This window comes from Lissotriton helveticus, chromosome 2_1, assembly GCF_964261635.1.
Source record: "Lissotriton helveticus chromosome 2_1, aLisHel1.1, whole genome shotgun sequence".
Lineage (NCBI taxonomy): Eukaryota > Metazoa > Chordata > Amphibia > Caudata > Salamandridae > Lissotriton > Lissotriton helveticus.
This window is the reverse complement of record NC_136059.1, coordinates 1,507,117,598-1,507,140,464: the sequence shown is the minus strand read 5'-3', so window position 1 is coordinate 1,507,140,464 and position 22,867 is coordinate 1,507,117,598. Positions and strand designations below refer to the sequence as shown.

At 42.8% G+C, this 22,867-nt stretch overlaps 1 protein-coding gene across 6 annotated transcripts in view; it reads right to left on the bottom strand.

Annotated features, from left to right (window-relative positions):
- RUFY3 (RUN and FYVE domain containing 3) overlaps positions 1 to 22,867 on the bottom strand; it is a 464,645-nt gene that overhangs the window by 132,695 nt on the left and 309,083 nt on the right. For 5 of the 6 annotated variants that reach the window (XR_013607158.1, XR_013607157.1, XM_078676397.1 and 2 more), the window contains 3 exons: positions 22,035 to 22,167; positions 9,893 to 9,966; positions 7,394 to 7,421 (listed from right to left, as the gene is read on the bottom strand). Coding sequence is in view for 3 of the 6 variants with exons in the window: in XM_078676397.1 (XP_078532523.1) it covers positions 7,394 to 7,421; positions 9,893 to 9,966; positions 22,035 to 22,167 (235 nt within the window). In the remaining 3 variants the exon portion in view is untranslated. Of the gene's footprint in view, positions 1 to 7,393; positions 7,422 to 9,892; positions 9,967 to 22,034; positions 22,168 to 22,867 lie in introns of those variants that run through there. The other variant, XM_078676401.1, reaches the window with a different exon arrangement.

Here is a 22,867-nt window from a genome sequence, read left to right as displayed (position 1 = left end):
TATTTACCCTACAAAAATTTGGGCTCATGACCAGGGTAGACGGGTTAAATGGCACAAGATTATTCCGGATGACTTTTTTAACGAATTGTGTGATAAAGTGGGAACAGAAATAAACATTTGTAGACACCCATTGACCGTTACAGGGAATGTTATAAATGCCTTTGAATTAATTTGTAAAAATGTAGCACAGTCACTCACGTGTAAACCTAACCATAAGCTCCGCAAAGTACACGGGTGGTTCAATGCTGAGTGCTCAAAGGCTCATAAAGCCTTGCTAGAGGCTTTGAAAAGCACACCGCGTGACACTGTTGAAGTGACTAGACTGAGGAAAGAGTATAAAATAATGGTTGAGGCACGTAAGAAAGAAATTAAAGCCAAGGCCTGGGAATCATTATATGACAGATTAACCTTGAGGGACAGTGCAAAGTTTTGGTCCATAGTGAATACACCACTATTTAATGGAAGAGAAAATGAGGTGTTGGAGGTCAATATTACCGAGAAACAATGGCTGGACCATTTTGAGACCATCTATGGCAGTAAGACCGCCACTAATCCTTTCACCCCCATAGAATTTACCACCACAGAAACCACGCTGAGAATTTCGGTGAAGGAAGTGCAAAAAGCCATAGAAAATACCACGGGAGGTAAGGCACCCGGCCCGGACGGGGTCCCCGCAGATATGTACAAGGCACATTCCCACGTTTGGTCTGTAGTCCTTGCAAATGTTTTTAACCTAGCATGTTTGGACAAATCTAATATACCCGCGTCCTGGTCACACTCCATCATAATTCCCATTTTCAAAAAAGGTCAAAGGGGGGACCCAAGGTGTTATAGACCGATATCGTTGATCGATTCTTCGTTCAAGATATTAGGTAAAGTCATCCTAGATAAAATTAATAAGTGGGAAAAGGAAAATGAAATTTTATGTAACACCCAATATGGATTTAGAACTGGGAGAGGCACAGAGGACCAGTGCCTAAATTTATATTTGACTATCAGTAAATATACTGTTGCCACCAGGGGGTCGATCCATCTGGCTTTTATGGACTTGTCCACAGCCTTCGACCTAGTCAATAGGTCGAGGCTGTGGACAATGCTCCTGGAGCTGGGCATGGACCAGGCTCTTGTAAATTTTTTAGCATACCTGCACAGAGATCTGACTGCATCAGTGCGTATGACAATGGACGGGAAATGTACTACAGGGTTTAGATCAGCCAGAGGTGTACGACAGGGGTGCATCCTGGCCCCCATGTTGTTTTCCTTGTATATCAATTCACTGAGTAAAACTTTATCTACTGTAACATCAGATATACCCAACATGGGAGGGACTCCATTGCCCGTACTGATGTATGCCGATGATACGGTCCTTATCGCTAGAACCCCAAATGGCCTACAGCGGCTCCTCGATTCTTTTGGGGCTTTTATGCAGAAACTAGACCTGGTTGTGAATATGGGAAAGTCACATGTCATGTCACTGGGGAAAGGAAAGAAAATGACGAAAACCCTGCGATGTAATGGTGTGGTGTTGTCGAAAGTTAAAATATTTACCTATCTAGGAGTAATATTCGATGACATGGGCACCTGGACTCCCCAGATTACAAATAAAGCGATGGCTGTTCGCAGGTCGTCTGCGGCCATACTGAGTTTCGCAAAAAGGCTGGGAGGGAAACCCACAGAAGCCGTATTGACCTTGTATAGAGCCAAAACCTTGTCTCTAGCAAGATATGGCGCTGGGATATGGGGTTATAAAGATCCTACTCCAATACAGAAAGAAGAGAACAAATTCCTGCGTTCTCTAATGGGTCTACCACACTCTACCCCTTCCTTCGCAGTGCATACGGAACTAGGGATAGGCTACATTGAAGATACGCTTAAAATGGCCCCATTACTCCTTTGGGTTAAACTATGGCTGAACTCTAGTTTGACATTAAATCATAAAATCATTAGCGACTGTATGGGGCGAGATAGAGCCAAAGATATAAAATGGTTGACACATATTAAAACCATCTCTATACAACTGGGTCGCCCAGAACTCTACTTTAACCCCGAAAGCCTGTGTAAAGATGATATTACATGGATAAAATTACATTTCACGAACTACAGAAAGATCTATTGTGAAACCCAGGAAATCGAGAAACCAACAGTAAGGGCACATTATTCATTAATATCAACCATGACTATACAGCCTTATTTAACTATTGTGAACAGACCATATCACCGCTGGCTTCTGACGAAGTTTCGTTTTAATCAAGTACATTTTTTATTGGGCGAATATATGAAATGGTGTACCCCTAATGAAAATGTCCCATGTAAATGTGATAACTTTACTGATCAAGACCTGATACATTTTGTCTTTTTCTGCCCTTTTTTTGCCGGGGGCAGAAAGAAATATATCATACCTCTTTTGAGGGACAAGGGATTCAAGCAAGTGAGGCCCGCATTGATGTTTTTACAACTTATGGTGTCCCCTATTGTGATGTTTGGGGTTGCAAATTTTTTGGTAACATCTATGCGAGCTAAACGGAATAGACTACTGAGAACCCCTATGTCAGAATGTATACAGGACTAGTCTAACTATATACTGACAAGAGTTGCCCAATCTTAGGGGGATTTCTTTGGGGGATTAAGCAACGCGGTAAATGGAATTTCATATAAATCTTCATCAATACGATAGATTCAGGGTACATGAAGTCTCTTAATGTTTTTAACTGTTGCCTACTTTTCCCACCCAACTCCTTTTTCTATTTTTCCCACCCAACTGTTTTTTAATCGTTTTAACAATTGTCTATACTCTCTATTAAGTATTTGAATTTTAAAATTGAATTGCATTATTGATTTGTGTATATCTGTGTATATTTGTGTATTTGTATGTAGTATACTTTTATGATTTTAAAATAATCGAATAAAGTATTCTTGACTCTGACTCTTGACTCTGGTCCACTCAAGACTTCAGACCCTACAGCACAGCCTGCAAAGCCACCTGGAATGATTGCCAAGCAGGATGAAGGAGGCCATCAGTCCCGGTAGCCTCAGAGTCGACCTCACTGAAATCCAGGACAGAGTCTGAAAGATCGGGATAACAGTCTGAATGTCCTTGACTCTCCTTTTCAGGGCAAAGGCACGAAATCGAACAGTGTTCAGAATGGCTCTGATGAAGGGTAACGTCTGCGAAAGAGTCAGGTGGACCTTCGACATATGTAGGTGGTTGACGACTGCCTCGAGCGAGCTCACCTTCAGCAGCCAGTCGACGAGACAGGGGATGACCAGGACCCCTGAGCTCTGAATGTGTGCTACTACCACCACTTTCACACTCGCGAACACCAGAGGGGCATTAGTGAGACGACAGGGAGCACAGCAAACTGAAAATGCTCCTGTTCCAGTACGAACCACAGGTGGGACTTATGGGTCTGAAGGGTGGGAATTTGGAAATATGCATCCTGCAGGTCCAACACCACCTTCCAGTTTCCATGGTCAAAGGCTGACAAGACCTGGGCTAGTGCGAGCATCTCTAATCCTTCCTTCCTGAGGAAGGCATTGAGAGGGCGCAGGGCTATCACTGGAAAATAGTCAATAATAGTCATTGCCCAGACAAACAAGCATTGGCATACCCAAAAGGTCTCGCCTTTGGGACCTTATCAGTGTTTAGTTATCCAGCACAATATCCTTGGTGCAACAACATCAAGTGTTACATGGCTAAACACTTATAAGGTCCCAAAGACGAGACCTATTGGCTATGCCAATGCTGGTTTTAAGTGAGTGGCTTCTGCAGGTATTCCACTGTCAGGTAGAGATGCAAGTACTTTTACAGGAGCCCCTGTGACATTGCACCTCTTAAAAATGTATATTGGGTCTGGTGTAATACTTCGCACTCAATGCATCCTTAAATATCCCATGTACAGCCGGGGTTGACACTCCTATTACCCCTGCTCTCCAGTGACACTTTACCCGTCATGGGTGGTGGTGGTGGACGTGGTCATGGTGGACGTGGTGGTGGATGTGGTGGTGGACAGGATGGTGGTGGTGGAGGTGATGGTGGTGGTGGACGTGATGGTGGATGTGATGGTGGATGTGATGGTGGACGTGGTGGTGGACGTGGTGGTGGAGGGGGTGTTGGTGGACGAGGTGGTGGTGGACGACGTGGTGGTGGATGTGGATGTGGTGGTGGATGTGGATGTGGTGGTGGTGGTGGGCGTGGTGGTGGTGGACGTGGTGGTGGTGGACGTGGTGGTGGTGGACGTGGTGGTGGTGGACGTGGTGGTGGTGGACGTGGTGGTGGTGGACGTGGTGGTGGTGGACGTGGTGGTGGTGGACGTGGGGGTGGTGGACGTGGGGGTGGTGGACGTGGGGGTGGTGGACGTGGGGGTGGTGGACGTGGGGGTGGTGGACGTGGGGGTGGTGGACGTGGTGATGGTGGTGGACGTGGTGGTGGTGGACAACTATTGGGTAGGAGGGTGCTGGCAGAATACGGAAGGAGAGGAGGATCTAGAAGGGGGTACATGGGAGAGCAGAAAGAGGCCGAATATTAGAAACAGGTGGTCCCTTTTTATAGTGCATGTGAATGTTCCTTAGCACCCCGTTTTTTGTAAACAGGGGGACCATGGGGAGATTAATTGATTAATCACGCATGATCGCGTGCGATTAATTGATTAATCACGCATGATGATCGCGTGCGGAAACTGCTGTTACATTTAGTAATCTAAATGTCAACAAATTAGGGACAAGGCTACATCTCACGGGAGGCGAGGGTAGACCACTGCTTTGAGTTTTCAAGCACTAGCACACGTGGCGGCATCCACCTTGCAGGAGCGAGCAACGGCGTGGCCATGTTAATTACAAACAGTGTGCCGCTGCTCACTCCAGCAAGGTGGATGCCGCCACAAGCGCGAGTGTTTCAAAAGTGAAGACCGATTGCTAAAGGCCCTCTCCTAGAGCAGCGCATGCGTGCTGCCTAGGCGAGACCTAAAAAAGGCTAAAGGACCATCCGCTTCAAACTCACCGACCACTTGATAACACACTCGCACCATCTTTTCGAAACTTGAATTAACCACCTCCAATTTGGCTTCCACCGACTGCATACCCTGAAGAGCCATTATAACCACTAATCCACTGTTACCCCTTTCACAACAACCTCCACCATGTATCTCCTTATACTTCAACCTAACCATAGTATCATAGTCTTAACTGCTCATCACTTGCTTCTGTCAGATTCAGCTTATAACTTTATTCCTATTTAGTAACCTTGTGCTATGCAAACACTATACGCACCCTGACTTAGAATGCCTCTAAGGCTCTGTCCTTGATCATGTTCTGTCTTCAAAGTATATAATTCCTCTTATGAACATTCACCTTTTTAAAATTTTTATTTTCTTCATCAACAATTTTGAAAACCTTTTTACACTTATCGAAATTTAGAACAACGTAACGGATTGTCGCAATATCCCATGATGCTACACAACCAACCTGTGTTATATATACTAGTTTGTCCAGAAGGAGGCCTCCATGTCCCCACGTTCCACTTAACATTGTATGCAGCATAAACTATGCACCATTCTATCTCCAGTGATCATCCATATCTCTATGGAGCAGCTGCTGGTTGTGCAAGCTTATCAGGCAATTACGATACTGTGATGAAAATTGACTTCATATCCAAGTGCCACAGTAAGACATGACTGTATCGTTCGACCATATAACCAAAGGGGAATCTCATCAAAATAGAGCATGGCCATCTAAAATCAGTGAATTAATTCTGCATATGAAATTGGCGCTCTGTGAAATGGCCTTAGAATGATTTTTTCTTTCATCCACACCCTCCACCAGTCAAATAATGAATCCAATCTCCAACCACAGTTCTGGCTAATATTTTTGGACCTCAGCTAAAAATTGTCAGGTTAAGCTAGAAAACGTAGGATACAACTGAAAGCATTTCCATACCTCTACATATACACACACACACACAATCTAACTTCCTTGTAATTAAAAGGGGGATCAGTTTAACTACTATTTACCACCAACCTATTCAAGTCGATGAGCACAAAATGAATTTTCAAAATTGATGCATCATGCGCTGGCTCTCTAAATATACAAAAAAGAATAGCACAGAATGGATAGATTGGCTATCAAATTGTACACCACTATCCACCATCACAACATGTAAAGATATCCATTAAAACGAAATCCCTGAGGCATCGCCGGTTTTTTTATTCAGTCATCACTCGGAAGACTGAATGCTGAGCTCCCCGTCCACAGACCCAAACCAGCTGCTTAATGATGACTGCTCATCATGACCTACTGCTAGAATTCACCAACCGGACTAGTGTAGGTACTATTGGCATGTGACTAACAGTTCCATATACCACGTCACAAAGTGACAGACGTACCAGTGTCCTCACTATGCTCCTATCACAGCCAAGGTGGCTTTTTCAATGACTGGTTTATATATTCTTTCAGCACAAGTGTTTGTGACTGAAGAACGAAAAGAAATATGGTAAAAAAAAAAATACAAAGATGCTGAAAATGTGAATTTTGGGCAACAGTATGGTTCAAAAGCCTGCAGAACTACCATATGTCAATGGAGACCTCTCCTGGGTGGCTGAAAAACACAATGGTTGGATCTTTACGATCTTTTGATTTTATAAAGGAACCAAACTTGAAGCCAAATGATACCTGCTGACTGAAAAAAAGTATTAAGTGTTGAACAGGGTCCCTCTTAACTTCTGGATTTAGTCGCACAAACTTGTGGCCACTAATCCATGCTGTAAGACATATTTAATCATTACTACAGCATTATTATTATTTATTTCATTGCTCAAGGAGAGGAATGTCAAAGCCCATGAGTGGTGTAGAAGCCGTGTAGGTGGAGACTTTTTCCCCATAATTCTGCCTCAACCTGGGATAGGTCATTAACGAATGAATAATTTATTTGGTTGTCAAACTTTCTGGTGATGTTAAGTGAACAGGAGAATTGTCACCGAGTGCTGCTGGTGAATGCCAAATGGCATCCTGCCAACAGATGTTTTCATTAAAAAGTGATGTGGATTTACCTGGCAGTGCAAAATAATGAACCTTCCCAAATACTCCACTTTGTTTCTTCATTACCACCGGTTATGTACTCCATGCCATCACTCTTAAAAAGGCCACAAAGTGGTCCCATTCAGAAGCTTCGTGAAACGCAAATGCCATAATGCTCATGTGCAAGACGTGGTCAGCAAGGATACACAGCACTCGCCTGAGAACAGAAGCTCTGTATTAGCCTCAGAATGTGGGCTACAAGTAACACAATGCTATGGAGCAGTACAATGTGTGCGTTCAACTTGTTCCAGATGAAAGCAAAAAAGCAAAAACACCGAACTGCACAATGCCGAACATAATAATAGAAACTTGCTGTGACACTGACCTGTTCCTCTTGCATACTGGATGACACCCTACAAGGAAAAATCGAGACGTTACTGCAAGATATCCCAAACATTGTTGCCTTAACAGGAGTGCTTACAAGGTCCATATTTTCTGAATGCTGTATTAAACAAGAATCAAAGTTTCTTCTTTTGTATTGCATTCAAGCTCAAGGTTTGCAAACAGCTAAAAGACATATGCTCATAATAACAGATCTCAAACTTATCACCTTCACATCACAGGCATGCAGTGTTTACTATCTTAGAAAAACAAAAAAGTGCAGGCGGCTAAAACTTTTCTTAGGATCTGTTTTATTCCACCTCATTTATGTTCCTAACAGGAGCCTATATGTCCTCTGCCTTCCTAAATCTTTTCTATTGCAAATTGAAGTTTATTAAATCTTCTGCGTCCAGCCAGGTCTGGGGAACAGTATTAACGCATTACATTTATATCTTCAGTACATTTTACACTTTATTCACAATTACAATTTCATCATAAATAAATCAAAATTATTAATATGCTTTAAACTATTTCTTTATCATTAAGAGACTTGTACAATGGAGTAAATTGCCACATGTTCCAGTACCAAGAAACATAAAATTGCAAAGACTTTGGGTACTGTACTAAACTGTTTTTAATGCAGGTTTTAAGCATCTCTTCCTCTCAGGAGAAACAGCACGCCAAAACAAGCAAATGTGAATTAATTCATTAGCTATTCAGACCATACACTTCTCATTAGTGGCCTCTGCTCACTGCTAATAATCACTATTTTATTAAATTGCCTGACCCAGACAACAATAGGTTTCTATTCAAAGTTGTCTGGGCACACTCGATAGATAATTAACAGCCCTAAATGACTACTGGAAAGAGTGAGTGCTCATTTTTAATAAAAATCCATATTGGATTCAAATACCAATACTGTCTCTTTTTCCTTCAGGGTCTTCTTTTTATACAAGCAGCTTATCTCTCACAACCTTATCTGAGACATACCAAAGCCCACATTTTCACACAAAAAAATCTACTAAATGTATTTCTTTACTTTTCTCAGTAGTTGTGACTCTCTTACGCACATGTCTTTAAGGCACTATCCAGCCTTGGATTTGACCATAGGACCTCTACTCAGACACGGCAGACCTGCTCCGGGCACACCTTAAAAATGTTTCTTAAAATAATTTCAAATTTAAGGGCCGGGTGTCTACGACTAGCTCATAAGGGTGATGTCTAATAATGTGGGCCTCCTTCGCTGAGTATGCCTTTAACTTAGGCCTTATGAAGAAAGAGCCAAAGTTCCTCTTGCAACTGCACAAGCCATTCGTCACTGACATCCTAACCCTAAACACTGACTGCCCATTCTCTTTAAATACAAATGTTTCATTGAAAACAACACTCAAGTATGTACAGGAGATGTTAATTTTTAAGGAAATACTATCAAATTTCTACTTACATTTTTTACTTCCAAGTGTAGTAAGCGCATTTTGGATATGTTGAATCTTAAATTATTTAAACTGCAATATTCGTTCAGCTGTCTTTGCAGCTTACTAGAGTACAATCCATACCTGCCAAGTCACTGGTGTATAACAAGATGTTATAATGTATTCAGTTTGTTTTTGTTAGATTTTATTTGATGGCTTTAAATATTTTTGAAACTAGGTTTCTACAGTGAAAACACAGATGCTGTTTGTAAACTGCGCTAAAATTTTTTGCATTTATACATCTATGCTAGAATATGCATTTTTTGCAGGCTTTCAGAACATAAGTCTAGATACACATATCGCAGAGCATGGGTACATCAACACAAGTACATGCGAAAACAACTGAGGTTCTTCTTTGCCTATACGGTGTGAGGTATTCCCTCCGATCGGGGTATTGGGGTGCTCAACACCACACATGCTTGCGGTACAGAGACACATCTCTGGTTTTCTACATGATTAAAGAACAGCATGCCTTAATGAACATAATACATATTCCTCATAGGTGCTTGGTGATATATTTCAATCAGCTGCTTTATTGCCAACCTCTCAGGCCCCCATGCGCTACTGGGGTTGGCTCCTACCTGAGAGTGATTTTAATGTTGTCTTTATTCACCTAGGTTTGTAAGCTACTTTTATTCTGTTCTGAACCTGGATATTACTTCCTATATTAACTTATGTTCTGACTTGTTTATTTGCTTAAGCTCAACATTCATATTTCTACTATAATGCCAAAGGGCTATGTTAATGTCACAGAAAACTGCATAAATAAAATATTCACTCTGCACATCTTCCTGACCACACATAAAACGTAGCGATACGTTTTCTTTTTAAATAAAAACGGTGCTGCCTGCTTAGAAGGTGCAATTAGGTGATCAGTCACACTGTAGTAAAGGCTTGGAATCTACCTCACAACAGCGGTCTGAATTGCACTTATGATGTCCTTGACATGTCAAGTCATTCTGTCTCCATCTACATATTGTGGCGTGTATTGAGTGTCAAGGGGAATGAACAAAACCTGTTTCAAACCATACTTGTTTACATGAAAGTTGTTTTTTTGATCCACTTCTCGAACTCCAGTCTTTTCTTCTTGTTTGCATTGCCTTTCCTAATAAAAGAAAATTACAGCATTATTTGAGAAGTCCACCATTAATACAGTCCACTTTTCAAAAACAAGTCACACATTCAACTTTGTAAGCAAATTAGAAGTAGAAATTACCATACTTTGAATTTTCATTTTTACAAGAGTGGTCAGCTACTACAAAAACATACGCAATGAAACGGACTAAACTTTTAAAATGTACTATTTACCATGGGGTAAATAACCGTATTTCCTATGACATACAGCCAATTAGCAGTGACATTAACAACCAATGAGCTTTATTTTGCAGGTTAATAATAATTGAGCAAAATGTATAAAACCCAAAAAATGTAATTAACATTTTATATTCAGACCCAGCCTTACTAAAGCATAGAATATAGAAGGTTAATGATACTTTCCCAGTAAGCATCTGTTTTTGGCACGTAGAGCTGTAGATTCACATGCTTTGCATACTCCTGCCATCTAGTGTTGGGTCTGGATGTTCACAAGTTGGTTTTCTTCGAAGAAGTATTTCCAGTCACGAGGTAGGTGACTCCTACTTTCAGTGACAGTGCGCATAGGCATCTACTCCATTGTTAGATTGTTTTCCCGCAGAGGGTGAGAATGGAGTTAGTATAGGTAGAATAGAGATGACCATATATGTACCCGGGGAGGCGGGTGGGCGCATGTGAATCTACAGCTCTACATGCCAAGAACAGATGCTTACTGGGTAAGTACCATTTTCCGTTCGAGGCATGTCAGCTGTTAATCACATGCTTTGCATAGACTATACAGCAGTATTCTCCCAAAGTGGTGTCTAACCTGCAGCTGTTGCAGTTGTCTGAAAGTGTGTTCTAAGTACTGCTTGGCCTACATTAGCTTGCAGCCTTACTAACACATCTACACAATAGTGTTTGGTGAATGTGTGTGGTGTAGACCATGTTGCAGCTTTACAAATGTCAACTATGGGAATGTTTCCTAAGAAAGTCATAGTAGCCCCTATTTTGCAAGTGGAATGCGCTCTAGGGAGAATTGTTGAAGTTCTCTTTGCTTTCGTATAACATGTTTGAATACATTTAACAATCCATCTAGCAATACCGGATTTGGATATAGGATTGCCTTCGGGAGGTGGAGCAAAAGCAACAAAAAGTTGTTTTGCCTTACGAAATGGTTTTGTTCTTTCCATGTAATATAACAAAGCTCTTCTAACATCTAAAGCGTGTAGAGCAAGTTCTGCCACGGAATCGGGTTTAGGAAAGAACACAGGTAAATCAACCGATTGATTGATGTGAAAGGCAGATACTAACTACTTTAGGTAGAAATTTAGGGTTGGTACGAAGGACCACTGTCTTTGTTAAGCTGGAAAAAAGGTTCTTCATAGTTACTGCCTGTAGCTCACCCACTCTCCTCAGTGAAGTTATTGCAATGAGGAAAGCAATTTTCCATGCGAGAAATTGCAATTCACTTTATGCATTGGTCCAAAAGCTGGACCCATTAATCGTGCAAGGACTATGTTAAGATTCCATACTGGGGCAGGTGGAAGTCTTGGTGGTATAACTCTTTTTAGTCCTTCCAAAATTGCTTTGATAACTGGTGCTCTAATCAGAGAAAAGTGCTGTCTGTTTTGGAGGTACGCGGCTATTGCAGCAAGATGTAAGCAGATGGATGCTGTAAGCTAATTCTGACAGCTGCAAATGTAATAAATAACAGATGATATTTTGTATGGAAAAATCTAAAGGATTGATAATATTATTGCAATAGATACAAAATTGTTCCATTTAGCTGCATAACAAGCTTTGATAATGTTCATACAGTATGGGTGAAGATTGAGATATCCAAACTCTATGACTTCAGGAGCCAGATCGCTAAGTTGAGTATTTTGGCATCTGGGTGCCTGATTTCTCCATGGCTCTGTGTGAGGAGACTGCATGTGAGATGTAGCTTTTGATGTGGAACTATTGATAACTCCAACAGGGTCGTGAACCAAGGTTGACGGACCCATGTGGGAGCTATTAGGATTAGTGTGAGAGATGTTGGCATGAGTTTCCGAAATACTGATGGAATGAGCGAGAGAGATGGAAAAGCGTATGCAAATATCCCTGACCAGTTCATCCATGGTGCATTGCCTTTGGAGAGCAGGTGTCGATACCTAGAGGCAAAGCTTGGGCATTTTGCATTTTCGTGTGTGGCAAAAAGATCTATTTAAGTAAAACCCTAAATTTGAAAGTATGGGAGGAGATCTTGAGGGTGAAGTTCCCACTCGTAGATTTGCGGTCTCGGTCTGCTGAGAAGGTTGGAAATTTGATTGTTTACTCCTGGAAGGTGTTCTGCTATGAGATACATTTTGTTGTGTATGGCCCATTCCAAATGTCTTAAGCTAGGTGTGACAATTGGAGTGTGTGTGTGTCCCCCCTGTTTTTGTATATAGTACATAGGTGTCATGTTGTCGGGCGGCCTAGGACAGCTTTGTCTAGAAGGTGCATTTGAAAGCTCTGAGAGCTAGAAGCACCACTAGCAGCTCTAGATGATTTATGTGGATGGCCTTTTGGTTTTGACTTCACAAGCCTTGAATTGTGTGATTCTGAACATGAGCTCCCCAACCAGTGAGTGAGTTGTCTGCTGTTAGTACTGTCTGTGGAACAGGGTCTATGAAGGGCTACCCTTTTGATACATTTTGTGTGTTCCACCATGCAGAAGGAGAAGGGTGCATCCGTTTACCAACACTAGATCGGTCAAATGAGACTGCAACTGGTTCCACTGACTTGCTAAGCATTCCTGGAGGGGGATGCATATGAAGCCTTGCATGGGGGACAATCATGATGCAAGAGGTCATCATTCCCAGCAGTTGCATAGACACTCAAGCTGGTAGTGAGTAGGTGAAAGAAACTGGGCTGCTAGAGCCTGAATATTGCGAATTCGGGCTGCACTGGGAAAAGCCAGAGCTTTTAGAGTATCTAAAGTGGCTCCTAGATAGGTTTGTGTGTTGGAAGGTTGGAGATGAGACTTTAATACATTGACTGTAAACCCCAGTTGGTGCAGTAACTATAGTGTTATGTGAGTGTGCTGGAGACACTTTATTTAAGTGCTGGCTTTGATGATCCAGTCGTCTAAGTACGGGAAGACATGAATGTGTTGTCTTCGCAGGTGTGCAGCGAGTACTGCCAGGAATTTGGTAAACACTCTGGGAGTAGTGGTGACTCCGAATGGAAGCACTCTGAACTGGTAATGCTGCCCGCTTCCACAAATCTGAAATATTTGCGACGAGCAGGATGTATTAGAATGTGTCTTTTAAGTCTAGAGGAGACAAAGTCGCCTTGCTGTAGAAGTGAGAGCACGTGTTGAAGTGTCACCATGTGAAAATGATCTTATTGTATGTAGTGATTTAACTCTCCGAGGTCTAAAATAGGTCTGAGAGAGCTGTCCTTTTTGTGTATTAGAAAGTACAGGGAGTATATGCCCGACCCTTGATACTGTAGTGGTACGGGCTCTATGGCTCCTTTTAAAAGGAGAGACTGAACCTCCTGTTTGAGGGGGGTGTATATGATCCCGTGACATTTTATGCGAAAGTGGGGAAATGTTTGGAGGATTGTTGGTAAGCTCCAGGCAATAACCAGATCGGATAATTCCTAGCACCTATTTGTCTGTAGTTATTGATTGCCAGACAGGGAGGAATTGTGAAAGACTTCCCCTGACAGGTGTTGAGTGATCGGGGGGGAGTTGTAGGCAATTCACTGTTTGTTATTTGAGGTGGAGGTGCGTGTTGTGGAAAATCTACCTCTATACTTGCCATTGTTGCCTCTGAAGCCTCCTCTAAAGAAACCTTTTGAAGAAGAGGGCTGATTATTGCCTTTCTGAGGTGTAGAGGCAGTGTCTGAAGACATATTTTTGCACCCCTCACGATAGAAGGTGCGCCGAAATGACCAATGGTTGGAAGGGGACTGTAGGGCTTCCATAGATTATGCCACGTCTGTATCCCTTTTCATTTTTTCTAAGGACATGTCTACTACAGGACCAAAGAGGAGATGTTTATCGAATGGCGAGTGAAGAATGGAAGCCTGAACTTCGGGTTTAAAACCCGAAATCCATAACCATGCATGTCTTCTTAGTAAAACCAAAGGGGATGGTGGACGGAGTGTTGAACACTGCAAGCACTCACCCCCAGTCAACTGATCTTGGTTTAATCCATCATCATTCTTTAGCTCACTGTGCCACCCCAGTTCAGACATGGCCATATGCAAATCAGTCTGACCCTGTGCCTCATGGGAACAGTCTAGCACGAACTGCCAAGCCATGTCTTCTCTGGACTGGACACAAGCATTTTGGGACCGGTTTCTTGCTAATCAGCCATCATCAGCCAGACTAGTTTGAATCTAGCTCTTCGTAGTAACACACTGCTAGTGACTCCCTAGCCACAGTTTCAGCTGCATCTAGTGCACGCCTAATCGAAGAATTAGAGATGAGCTTCCCCTGTTGCACTAAGTCTTGGGATTTGGTTTTATGCTTATCAGACAGAAATTGGAGCAATTGCATAGACTTTGTCTGGAAGTGGAGCATCCCCGGACGTTTGCGAATTGGCCAGTTTACAAGCATTAGAAACCACAAAGAGTCTAACGGTAACGGACCTATAATGAAAGCTGGATCTGATGGTGCAGGTTTCTTTTTTTTGTCTATGCTGGGGGTGAGAATCCATGCACGAACCGGGTGGTTAAATATGTCGTCCACATGCCTTTGAGCATAGGGAGTGTGTGGGTGGTTCTTTGGGAACACTAAGGATTTCAAAGAGGAAATCCTCGTCTAGGGACTCCTTATGTAATGGTACCCCATGATATTCAGCAGATCTACTTAGCAGCTATATGTAGCCTACATTTTTTTCTGGTGGAGAAGGCTTGTTAAGATAAAGGTCAGGCTCATTATCTGTGGGAGAATCCGTATTATAATCCTTCCAGGGGTCTGCAGGTGAAGGATCATTGCCCCAATTCCCAGTATCCTGATAATCAGGTGTTTGTGGTTGTGGCAAATTTGTAGGAGTAATTAGTAAATGCTGCGTTCGTGGGGAAGGAGGTGATGGAGGAGGAGGAGAAGGGTTAGTACCAACAGGTTACCTTTTTAAAGGAATGTGATGTGTCCTCTGACTCAGATTTGCATTTATGTGGCATGTTGGTTACAATATGTCCAGTGTTTGGATTAATATAAAGTTCTTTCTATTTTGGGTCCGGTTTTGAAGGCGGGGCATTGAAACGTGGCTCCTGTGGTGGTTGCGAAGCATCTTTATGTTTCAGTGCCTTAGTTTTCGGTGTCTTTGGTACCTAAGATTTTGGATCCGAAGACTGTTTCAGTATCTGAGTTGGGCCTGAGACTGGAGAAGGTTTCAAAGACTGACAGTGCCGCCAGAAGCTTCATGTGACATTCCCAACGAGCTTTCAGACGGAGCTATTGACAAAAGTCACTTGTTGGAGTCGTGGTGCTCACCCAGACACTAGTAAATGATTTGAAGTCTGCGCACACCCATTAATTTATCCAATGAGAAAATGCACTTTGTTCAAATTCAACAAAAGGAATGCGTGCAACCCAGTGTGCAGGCCGCTAACCTAATGACAAATAATAACTTCTGGTGGAACAACCACCAGTATACCGGGTGCACAGCGTTAATGAATTTATTAAAGTTACTCAATGTGTTATAACTCGACACCAAAATGAATCATCCAAAATAAACCACGATGAATGTCTCATACTTCAAACGTTGTTCTTCTAATGCATCTGTATTGTTCACACAAATAAAATGAATTCTTTGCATAAACAAAACATCGATTTGCATGTAAGTGAAATATTGTGCAAGCTCGAACATTCAACGAAAAATCCACATTTCTTCAATAATCCAGGGAAATACAGCCATGCCCAATGCGTTTCGGGATTACTCAATCCCTTCTATAGGGGCCACTATAGAAAAAACAAGCATTTACAATGCAATAGGTCTCGCATTGACATTATTTTAAGTTATTGACATTGTAAAAAGCAATGTCTTTAATAAAATTAAAAGGCATCGTTATTTACAATACCAAAAGCAACACCTATTGCATTGCATAGCGTGGTGTCCGTGAAGACGGCGCCGCGCTTATTAAAGTAAAAAAAAAATTAGTGTGTTGGGGGCAGAGCCTTGTGGTTACTCACTGGAGAGCGCCTTGAGCACTGCGCCCAGCTCGGCAGTGCCAATGCAGCCCTGTCAGGGGCTCCCTGCACTTTATCCGGGACATAAATAAAAGGCATTTAGAATGCCAATAGCTTAAACTCGCGTAAATGCGAGACAAGTCACGTGGCACACTATCCTAAGCACACATTTTTAGCTTACGTGTTTTTAAGCCATGCCCTTAATTACATTAGCCACGCCCCTTTGAGAGACCCCTCCGTTTTATCATCCAACTTAAAGCCCTGTAAACCTATTTTTGCATTTCAACAATCCTGAAACATCAAAGAATTATTGACAAGCAAGAAGAAAACTGAGACAGTCAAGCATAAAGGAATGCAGAGATGTGCGATCTGTGTACATTGCAATGATGCCATGATTGGGAATCAATTCATACATCCCACTAAAGTGATGGACAGACAGACACACACACCCCAAATGTACGTGTCAGAAGGTTACACCAAACTTTAATGAACGAGGGTGCAGGGGAGTGTGAATTAGAGCACAGCCCTTCTTAAAAGGGACCAGACCTGTGCCCGCCTCCTCCCGTCCCCCTCGACGCCCACCGGGTCTCCAGAGGGTCTGTTCTGCGACATCTGTGTTCACTCACGTCCACTCAGAATCAATAGCTGGAGCCTGGTAAGGGTCAAAGGACCTCACACTCAGCCTCCTTCCCCACAGATTTTTTTAAAATTAATAAAAAGCCTCGTTTTATTTCAGAAAGTAACAAGAAATATTTCAATTTAAGCACTCTTAGGCTAAAGGCTGGCGAGAAAATCAAAAAATAGACATGAAATAAACAAGTGTCCGGCAGCCACACCAGCACCATAAAACATGCACTCACATCCACTGCACCCGTAGTGTGGGTGGCTACGAACAACCCAACGGCCCAGTGCAAAGGTCTCCTGACATCAGAGCAGAAACCGGGACCTTTTCTCCACACTCCACACAGAGCATTGTTTTATTTCTGCGAAACCAGGAGGTGGTAGGTGAAAAAAGATCCTGGGAGATGGCCAGAGGGAGAGAAACCGGAGACTTTGAGGAGAGAGGGAAAGGGGGAGAGAAGAAATAGGAAGAGAAGCAAGAGAGGGCAATCCGTAGGAGAGGAAGGAGGGGAAGAGGAAACAGGCGAGAAAATAAGGAGGAGAGGAGGTCTAGAGAGAAGCGATAGGGGAGGCAGGAAGTAGAGGAGGAGAAAGAAAAATAGGATTAACGGAGAAGGGGCCAGGAAGGGACATTTTGAGAACCACGGAAGAGCGGGGTATAGGGAGAGTAAGTGAGAAGAAGGGGATCGTAGGAATGAGAAAGGAACAAGCGGGCGAAGAATAACGAGAGAAACGAGAAACGAAGAGAGGAAATGAGGCTTTAGAGAAGGAGGAGGGCGCGATAAAAGAAAAGACCTTGAGGGGGAGACATTTTTATATGAAGAGCGTGGAGGGAAAGAGAGAGGGAAGGAGGAGCTGCAGAAGAGAAGGAAAACAAGACGAGATGCACAAAGAGGGGAATACACGACGAGAGGAGACCGAGAAAGTTGGGTGGGAGAAAGAGGACAAACCAGAGGATGGAGGGAGATAGCAGTGTAGAGGAAGCGAAGCGTGGAGAGCTACAAGTAGTGGCGGAGGCAGGATGAGAGCAAGGTATGATTGAGTGAGAAGAGGAAGATGGCGCAGAGAGGGAAGAAGCAGATGAACGAAGCAAGAGGACACGAGAGAGAAGAACAGAATAACGTTCGAGAGAGGAGAATGTGCGAGCAGAGAACCAAGAGGCAGGAGTCGGGCTATGGTCAGCGTGGTGGAATGACGCTGCAAGGGCAGCTCAGGGGGCGTGGACAGAGGGGGCCGGTGTCACGGTGAGCGGAGAAAGCTGTGACATGTCTACTTCTACACATTGACTCTTCCCATGAAGTCTTACCACAGCCGGCAAATATGTGGTACCCTTGGCTCTCCAGCATGAGCGAGATGAGGTTTGTTCCAGGAGCCCTTGCGAAAAGCAAAAAAACCAGATACATCGCTCTCAAAGGAATGTCCTATGCAAACTCCCTCAAAACTACTGGAACAAGACGTGCGCGTGACGAACACTGCCGTGGGGCGGGACTTCCGTTTCCTGCTGGAAGCTCGCGCCCACGGAGTGACTGGCCAGGAGAGGAGCAGTGGTGACGCGGGCGGGGCTCCCATGCCCGAGGGAGAGCCCCGCGGGGGCGGCTGAAGTCCGGAGTTGCGCCCATGCGGTAGGTAAGTGGGGCTTAGTTGTAGTGGGGGTGGCAGCAGGGGGTGGCGGCAGGGGAGGGGGGATGGGGGTGTGTGCGCGTGTGTGGGTGTAGCTGTGTGTGTGCGCGTGTGTAGCTGTGCGTGTGTATGTATATGTGTGACTGTATGTCTTAGCTGTGCGTGTGTATATGTGGGGCTGTGTGTCTGTAAGTGCGTCATGATGCATTGTGCCTGCATGTGTGTTAGTGCGCATGCGTGAGTGTGGCTGTGTGTGATTGAGAGAGGCTGTGAATGTGATACAGTAGATGGGCACGGCGCCGTGCGCGCCCACGAGGAGAAAACGGCGCTTGTGCCCATCCCCTGTCTCAGATTCCCAGGAGACGGGGGGCTATAGTTGTCGAGCTGGACTCCAGCATGCTTTGCATGCTTTCTCCAGCTCGACCTAATGATACAAACAATAATGAAAATCCAAACCATGTGTATGACATTGTACATAGAATGTATCAAAAACACATTGTTTATCTTATTCAGGAGTGGAACAGACATCCTCATATGCATGGTTCCCAAAGCAATACCAGAGTGACTTTACAACATCCTTGCACCTTCTCTGGATACAAAGAGTGGTGGGATGGGGATGATTTATGCTTGGCTTTCTTGTGTTTCCTCTTTGACTTCAATTTAGGCTTGCGAAAAGACTTTGATGAGGACATGTCGCCAAAACGAGTCTGTTCTCTGGACTTGGACCAGGATTTGCAAGTTTTCTCTGGTGTTTCGCTATTAACAGTTTTGCCTCTTCATCCCGGATCTCCTTTGGGTTCATGTGGACACAATCCTGGCTAGATTTGGAGTCGGGCCCCAAACTCAAACACCAAATACACACCTTGTGGGGGTGGTGTGACACAGACATCTGTTTGCGACAGACTATGCAAGGTTGAAACCTTGTAGTCTTTGGAAGGGCCAGGATTCCCTTGCACACTCCTTTGAGCATTTTTTGTGTGAAAAACTCTTGTCAACTAATGAAGGAAAAAAAGGAAGCCGAGCTCTGGATCCATGTCTGAAGGCACAGAAACAAAGGAACTGACATCTGCACACCAAGGTAGTGTTTATATGTGGCTCAGTTTGTCTCTTCCGGAGAAGAATGAAGTCAGCGCGGAGCTGCACAACACCACCAACTGGCATGAGGGAGAAAAGCTGTTTAAATCTCCTAGATCCATTCTGATGCCTGGAGATATTCTAGAACCGAGGAATAAGGAGTTAGAAGTATCCATCAAAAATGTCATGTTTAACAGATGCAATACAAATTCATTCAAATAATTTATCACACCAAGTGGGTATCACAAAATGTATCCTCGGCGTATGAAAGCCTGATTGAGATGTCAGATAGATGGGAGTATGTACAGACACAAGGGGATGTCTTGTTGCCAGATTGCTGTGTAGTGAGCAGTGGTTCATACACTGCGGTTCATCTTCTGCAAATATTACTGAATATATTATGTGTTCTTAGTCTGAATTCAAGCTACCTAAAATGAAAACCGGATACAAGTTTGCTGTTCTTTGCCTTTTACTTGCTCACAAGAGAACTGCTGTACATTGGCTACAAGTAGCTGGCCTTCAGGTGAACATGAGGTGTAAAGGAATGTTGGAAAGGACTGTAGCAGAGGCAGCGAATATTCTCAAAATTAGAACTCATGCCAAAGTAAGTGAGGATGTGGACATGTAGTGGGAACTGTCACAAGATTTGCTGCACCCTCCAGATTACCTTCCATCCACAGTTCCTAGATATTTTCTGCAATATTTAGAAATGTAGACTAAATGTGAATTTCATTTTATGTTTTAATCCTTTCAATTGTTAAAGTGCACTTTTTGGTGATTGCTGGGCAACTATGCATATAAACCTAGTGCTCTTTGTTTTTTGCTGAAAGTCCGTTAAAACCAATAAAAAAAGTTTTTTAAAGTGCTAGAGATGGGTGTTTATCCTCATCTACAATTGTTTACACCTTTTTAGGAAAAGCATGATGGTATCCAAAGTCAGGACCTGATTTAGATCTTGGTGGACGGGTTACTCCGTCACAACGGTGACGGATATCTCGTCCCCCGAAATATAAATCCCATTATATCCATTGGGATTTATATTTCGGTGGACAGGATCAATCAGGCCCTTAGAATTTAGGATCGTAAGACGACCAGAGTGAATATTTGCCAAACATCTGGTGCTTGGGTTCTTTCTGGGTGAAAAACTCAGAAAGGGAATGCCACAAAATTAAAGTTGCCACAAAATTAAAGTAGCCAATCTTTACTGACTTGGTGAGAAAAAAATAATTTAGATGTATACACCCCTAAATGCTTCTATCTCAGCTTCATACAGATTCTGTTGAAACCTCAGAACTGGACCCCTGACAGAACCCTACACTAGCCTTATGGTCTGGCTTATATGCCAAGGAGACCTGATTGGTGGCACTAGCCAAAACAGGGAAATAATTTAGACTACGCCCCAGCTTCCTTTCAAGTGCTCAGAATTAAAAGTCTCCATCAATTGAAAAAAGATAAATACTAGAAATACAAGAAAGATGCTTTGCTGTACCCAAGAAAGCCGAAATGTATTGAAGTTAATTTTAAACCCTTTTATAGTGATAATGTTGTTTTAAAATTCCACCTCAATGTTGTTGTCAAGTGTTTAGGTATGATTCAAGGATCAGATCTGTGCTTTGCAGAAAAAGAAATTTACCATACACTTAAGCTATGTCTTGTAATTAACTTGTTATTGCAGAGTGCTCACAACATATCCAGCAATGTGCATCATGTAGGACTGAAAAGAAATTGTGTATATTTTCCAAGTTACTCCTACATGCTTTACTGTCGGGCCCTTCCAACAAGGTTCATTCACTCTGTCAGACTGCTGCATTTTAATTTCAAAATTTGTACCAACAAACAAATGTATCATTAAGATGTCTAATCCCCGTTTTAGAATTGGTGGGAAAGGGTGCATATGGCAAGAGTAGCTCACATTTGTAGACTTACTCTTGTTTATCGCATTCAAGTTGAGTCACAAAAATTCCATCTTTATGTATGACTAAACTTATGACAGTCGTAGATTTTCAGAATCACTTCTAAACCATATTTATTCATGCATATTATACACCACCTGTTGAGGTCCCTCTCTCCCCCACAAGGCAAACATTTACCCTGTGACAAATTCTCTTACTCTGCATTCCCCTGAATCAATGGGTATGTTTGGGGGAACTTCACCTCATTTCCACAGCTGGCCATTTTTTTTTGGGGGGGAATAATTTTAGATATGTAAATACTGTGGAAACTCACTTAAAAATGTTGGTTAACACCTACAAAGATATAATTTGTAGGCGTTCACGTTACATGTAATGGCCATACACCTTCCGTGGAAAAACACACGTTCCCATCCTCTAACCCTGAACTTACTTTTTAGGAAAAGCCTCTGTGAAAATTACATTTCCACCATTATAACTGATAATTATCAATAGTGAATACCAAAATATGGCATTTATGTTCGCTATTCCAGTTGTTTGTGTACCAAGCTAACACTTCTGTGTACTAAAAAATGGCTGAGAATTGGGCTTAGACTCCTTTACTGGAAGGAGAAAAGCCAAACACATTTATCTTCAATCTGTATGTAATAAACTAGAATAGTGCACACAAACTAGAGCAAAGCAAATGCGCTGAAAAGTACTCACACTTTTGGGTTCATTCTTGTGGGGTTGCGGGAAACCTCTACTTTGAGCAGGTGAGGTTCTTCTTGGTTGGATGTTGTTGGGACCAGGTGACCGCTTCTCCTTCTCCCGCCTTAATTCAAGCTCAAGATGAGATCTGCAAAGAAGAGTATTAACAAAACTAAGAACCACATCTTTCTGTCCAACCAGTAGACAGCATAGCCTCAGTCTATCTGAAATGACACAATAGTTGGACACTACAAGGCAGCCAGGGATTGGTGTGGCTGTGGTCAATTGTGTATAACGATCAGCCACATATATCAAGTTATACATCCACATGGAAAAATTTATCTAGCTTGCCTGTTGCATAACACCAGATCTGTACTATGGCAGTGATTCCCTCAGGATAGGTGCAAATGAGGAAAAAAGAAAGAAATTCAAAGACCGGGAGAAAAAACCGAAATATTTAATTGTGCTATTCTATTAGCCAATGTCCATATAGCAAATAAATGAAATCCCATTCTACCGGAATTCTGTGTCTTAATTGGTGAACTGCCAGCAAACTCACTGCTCCTAATGAAGAGTAGGTTTTCCCTTCATGAGAGGCAGAAGCTTATGACTCTCTTAGGACTGCCTGATGTCTGCTACAAGCAATGGCTACAAGTTTCTTAGCTCATTCAGAAAGGAGCCAATCAGTACACGTTAGTCAACCACGTTTAGGATTTGTTTATAATCTAACTGCAAAGGATGTCTGAGAAGCCATGCTTGTAGTCCATTGTATGCGTCATTAAATTTGGAGTGTTGGGGAATGAAGGGCTTATAAACAAATCCAGAACCTGGATGACTAACTGCTTACT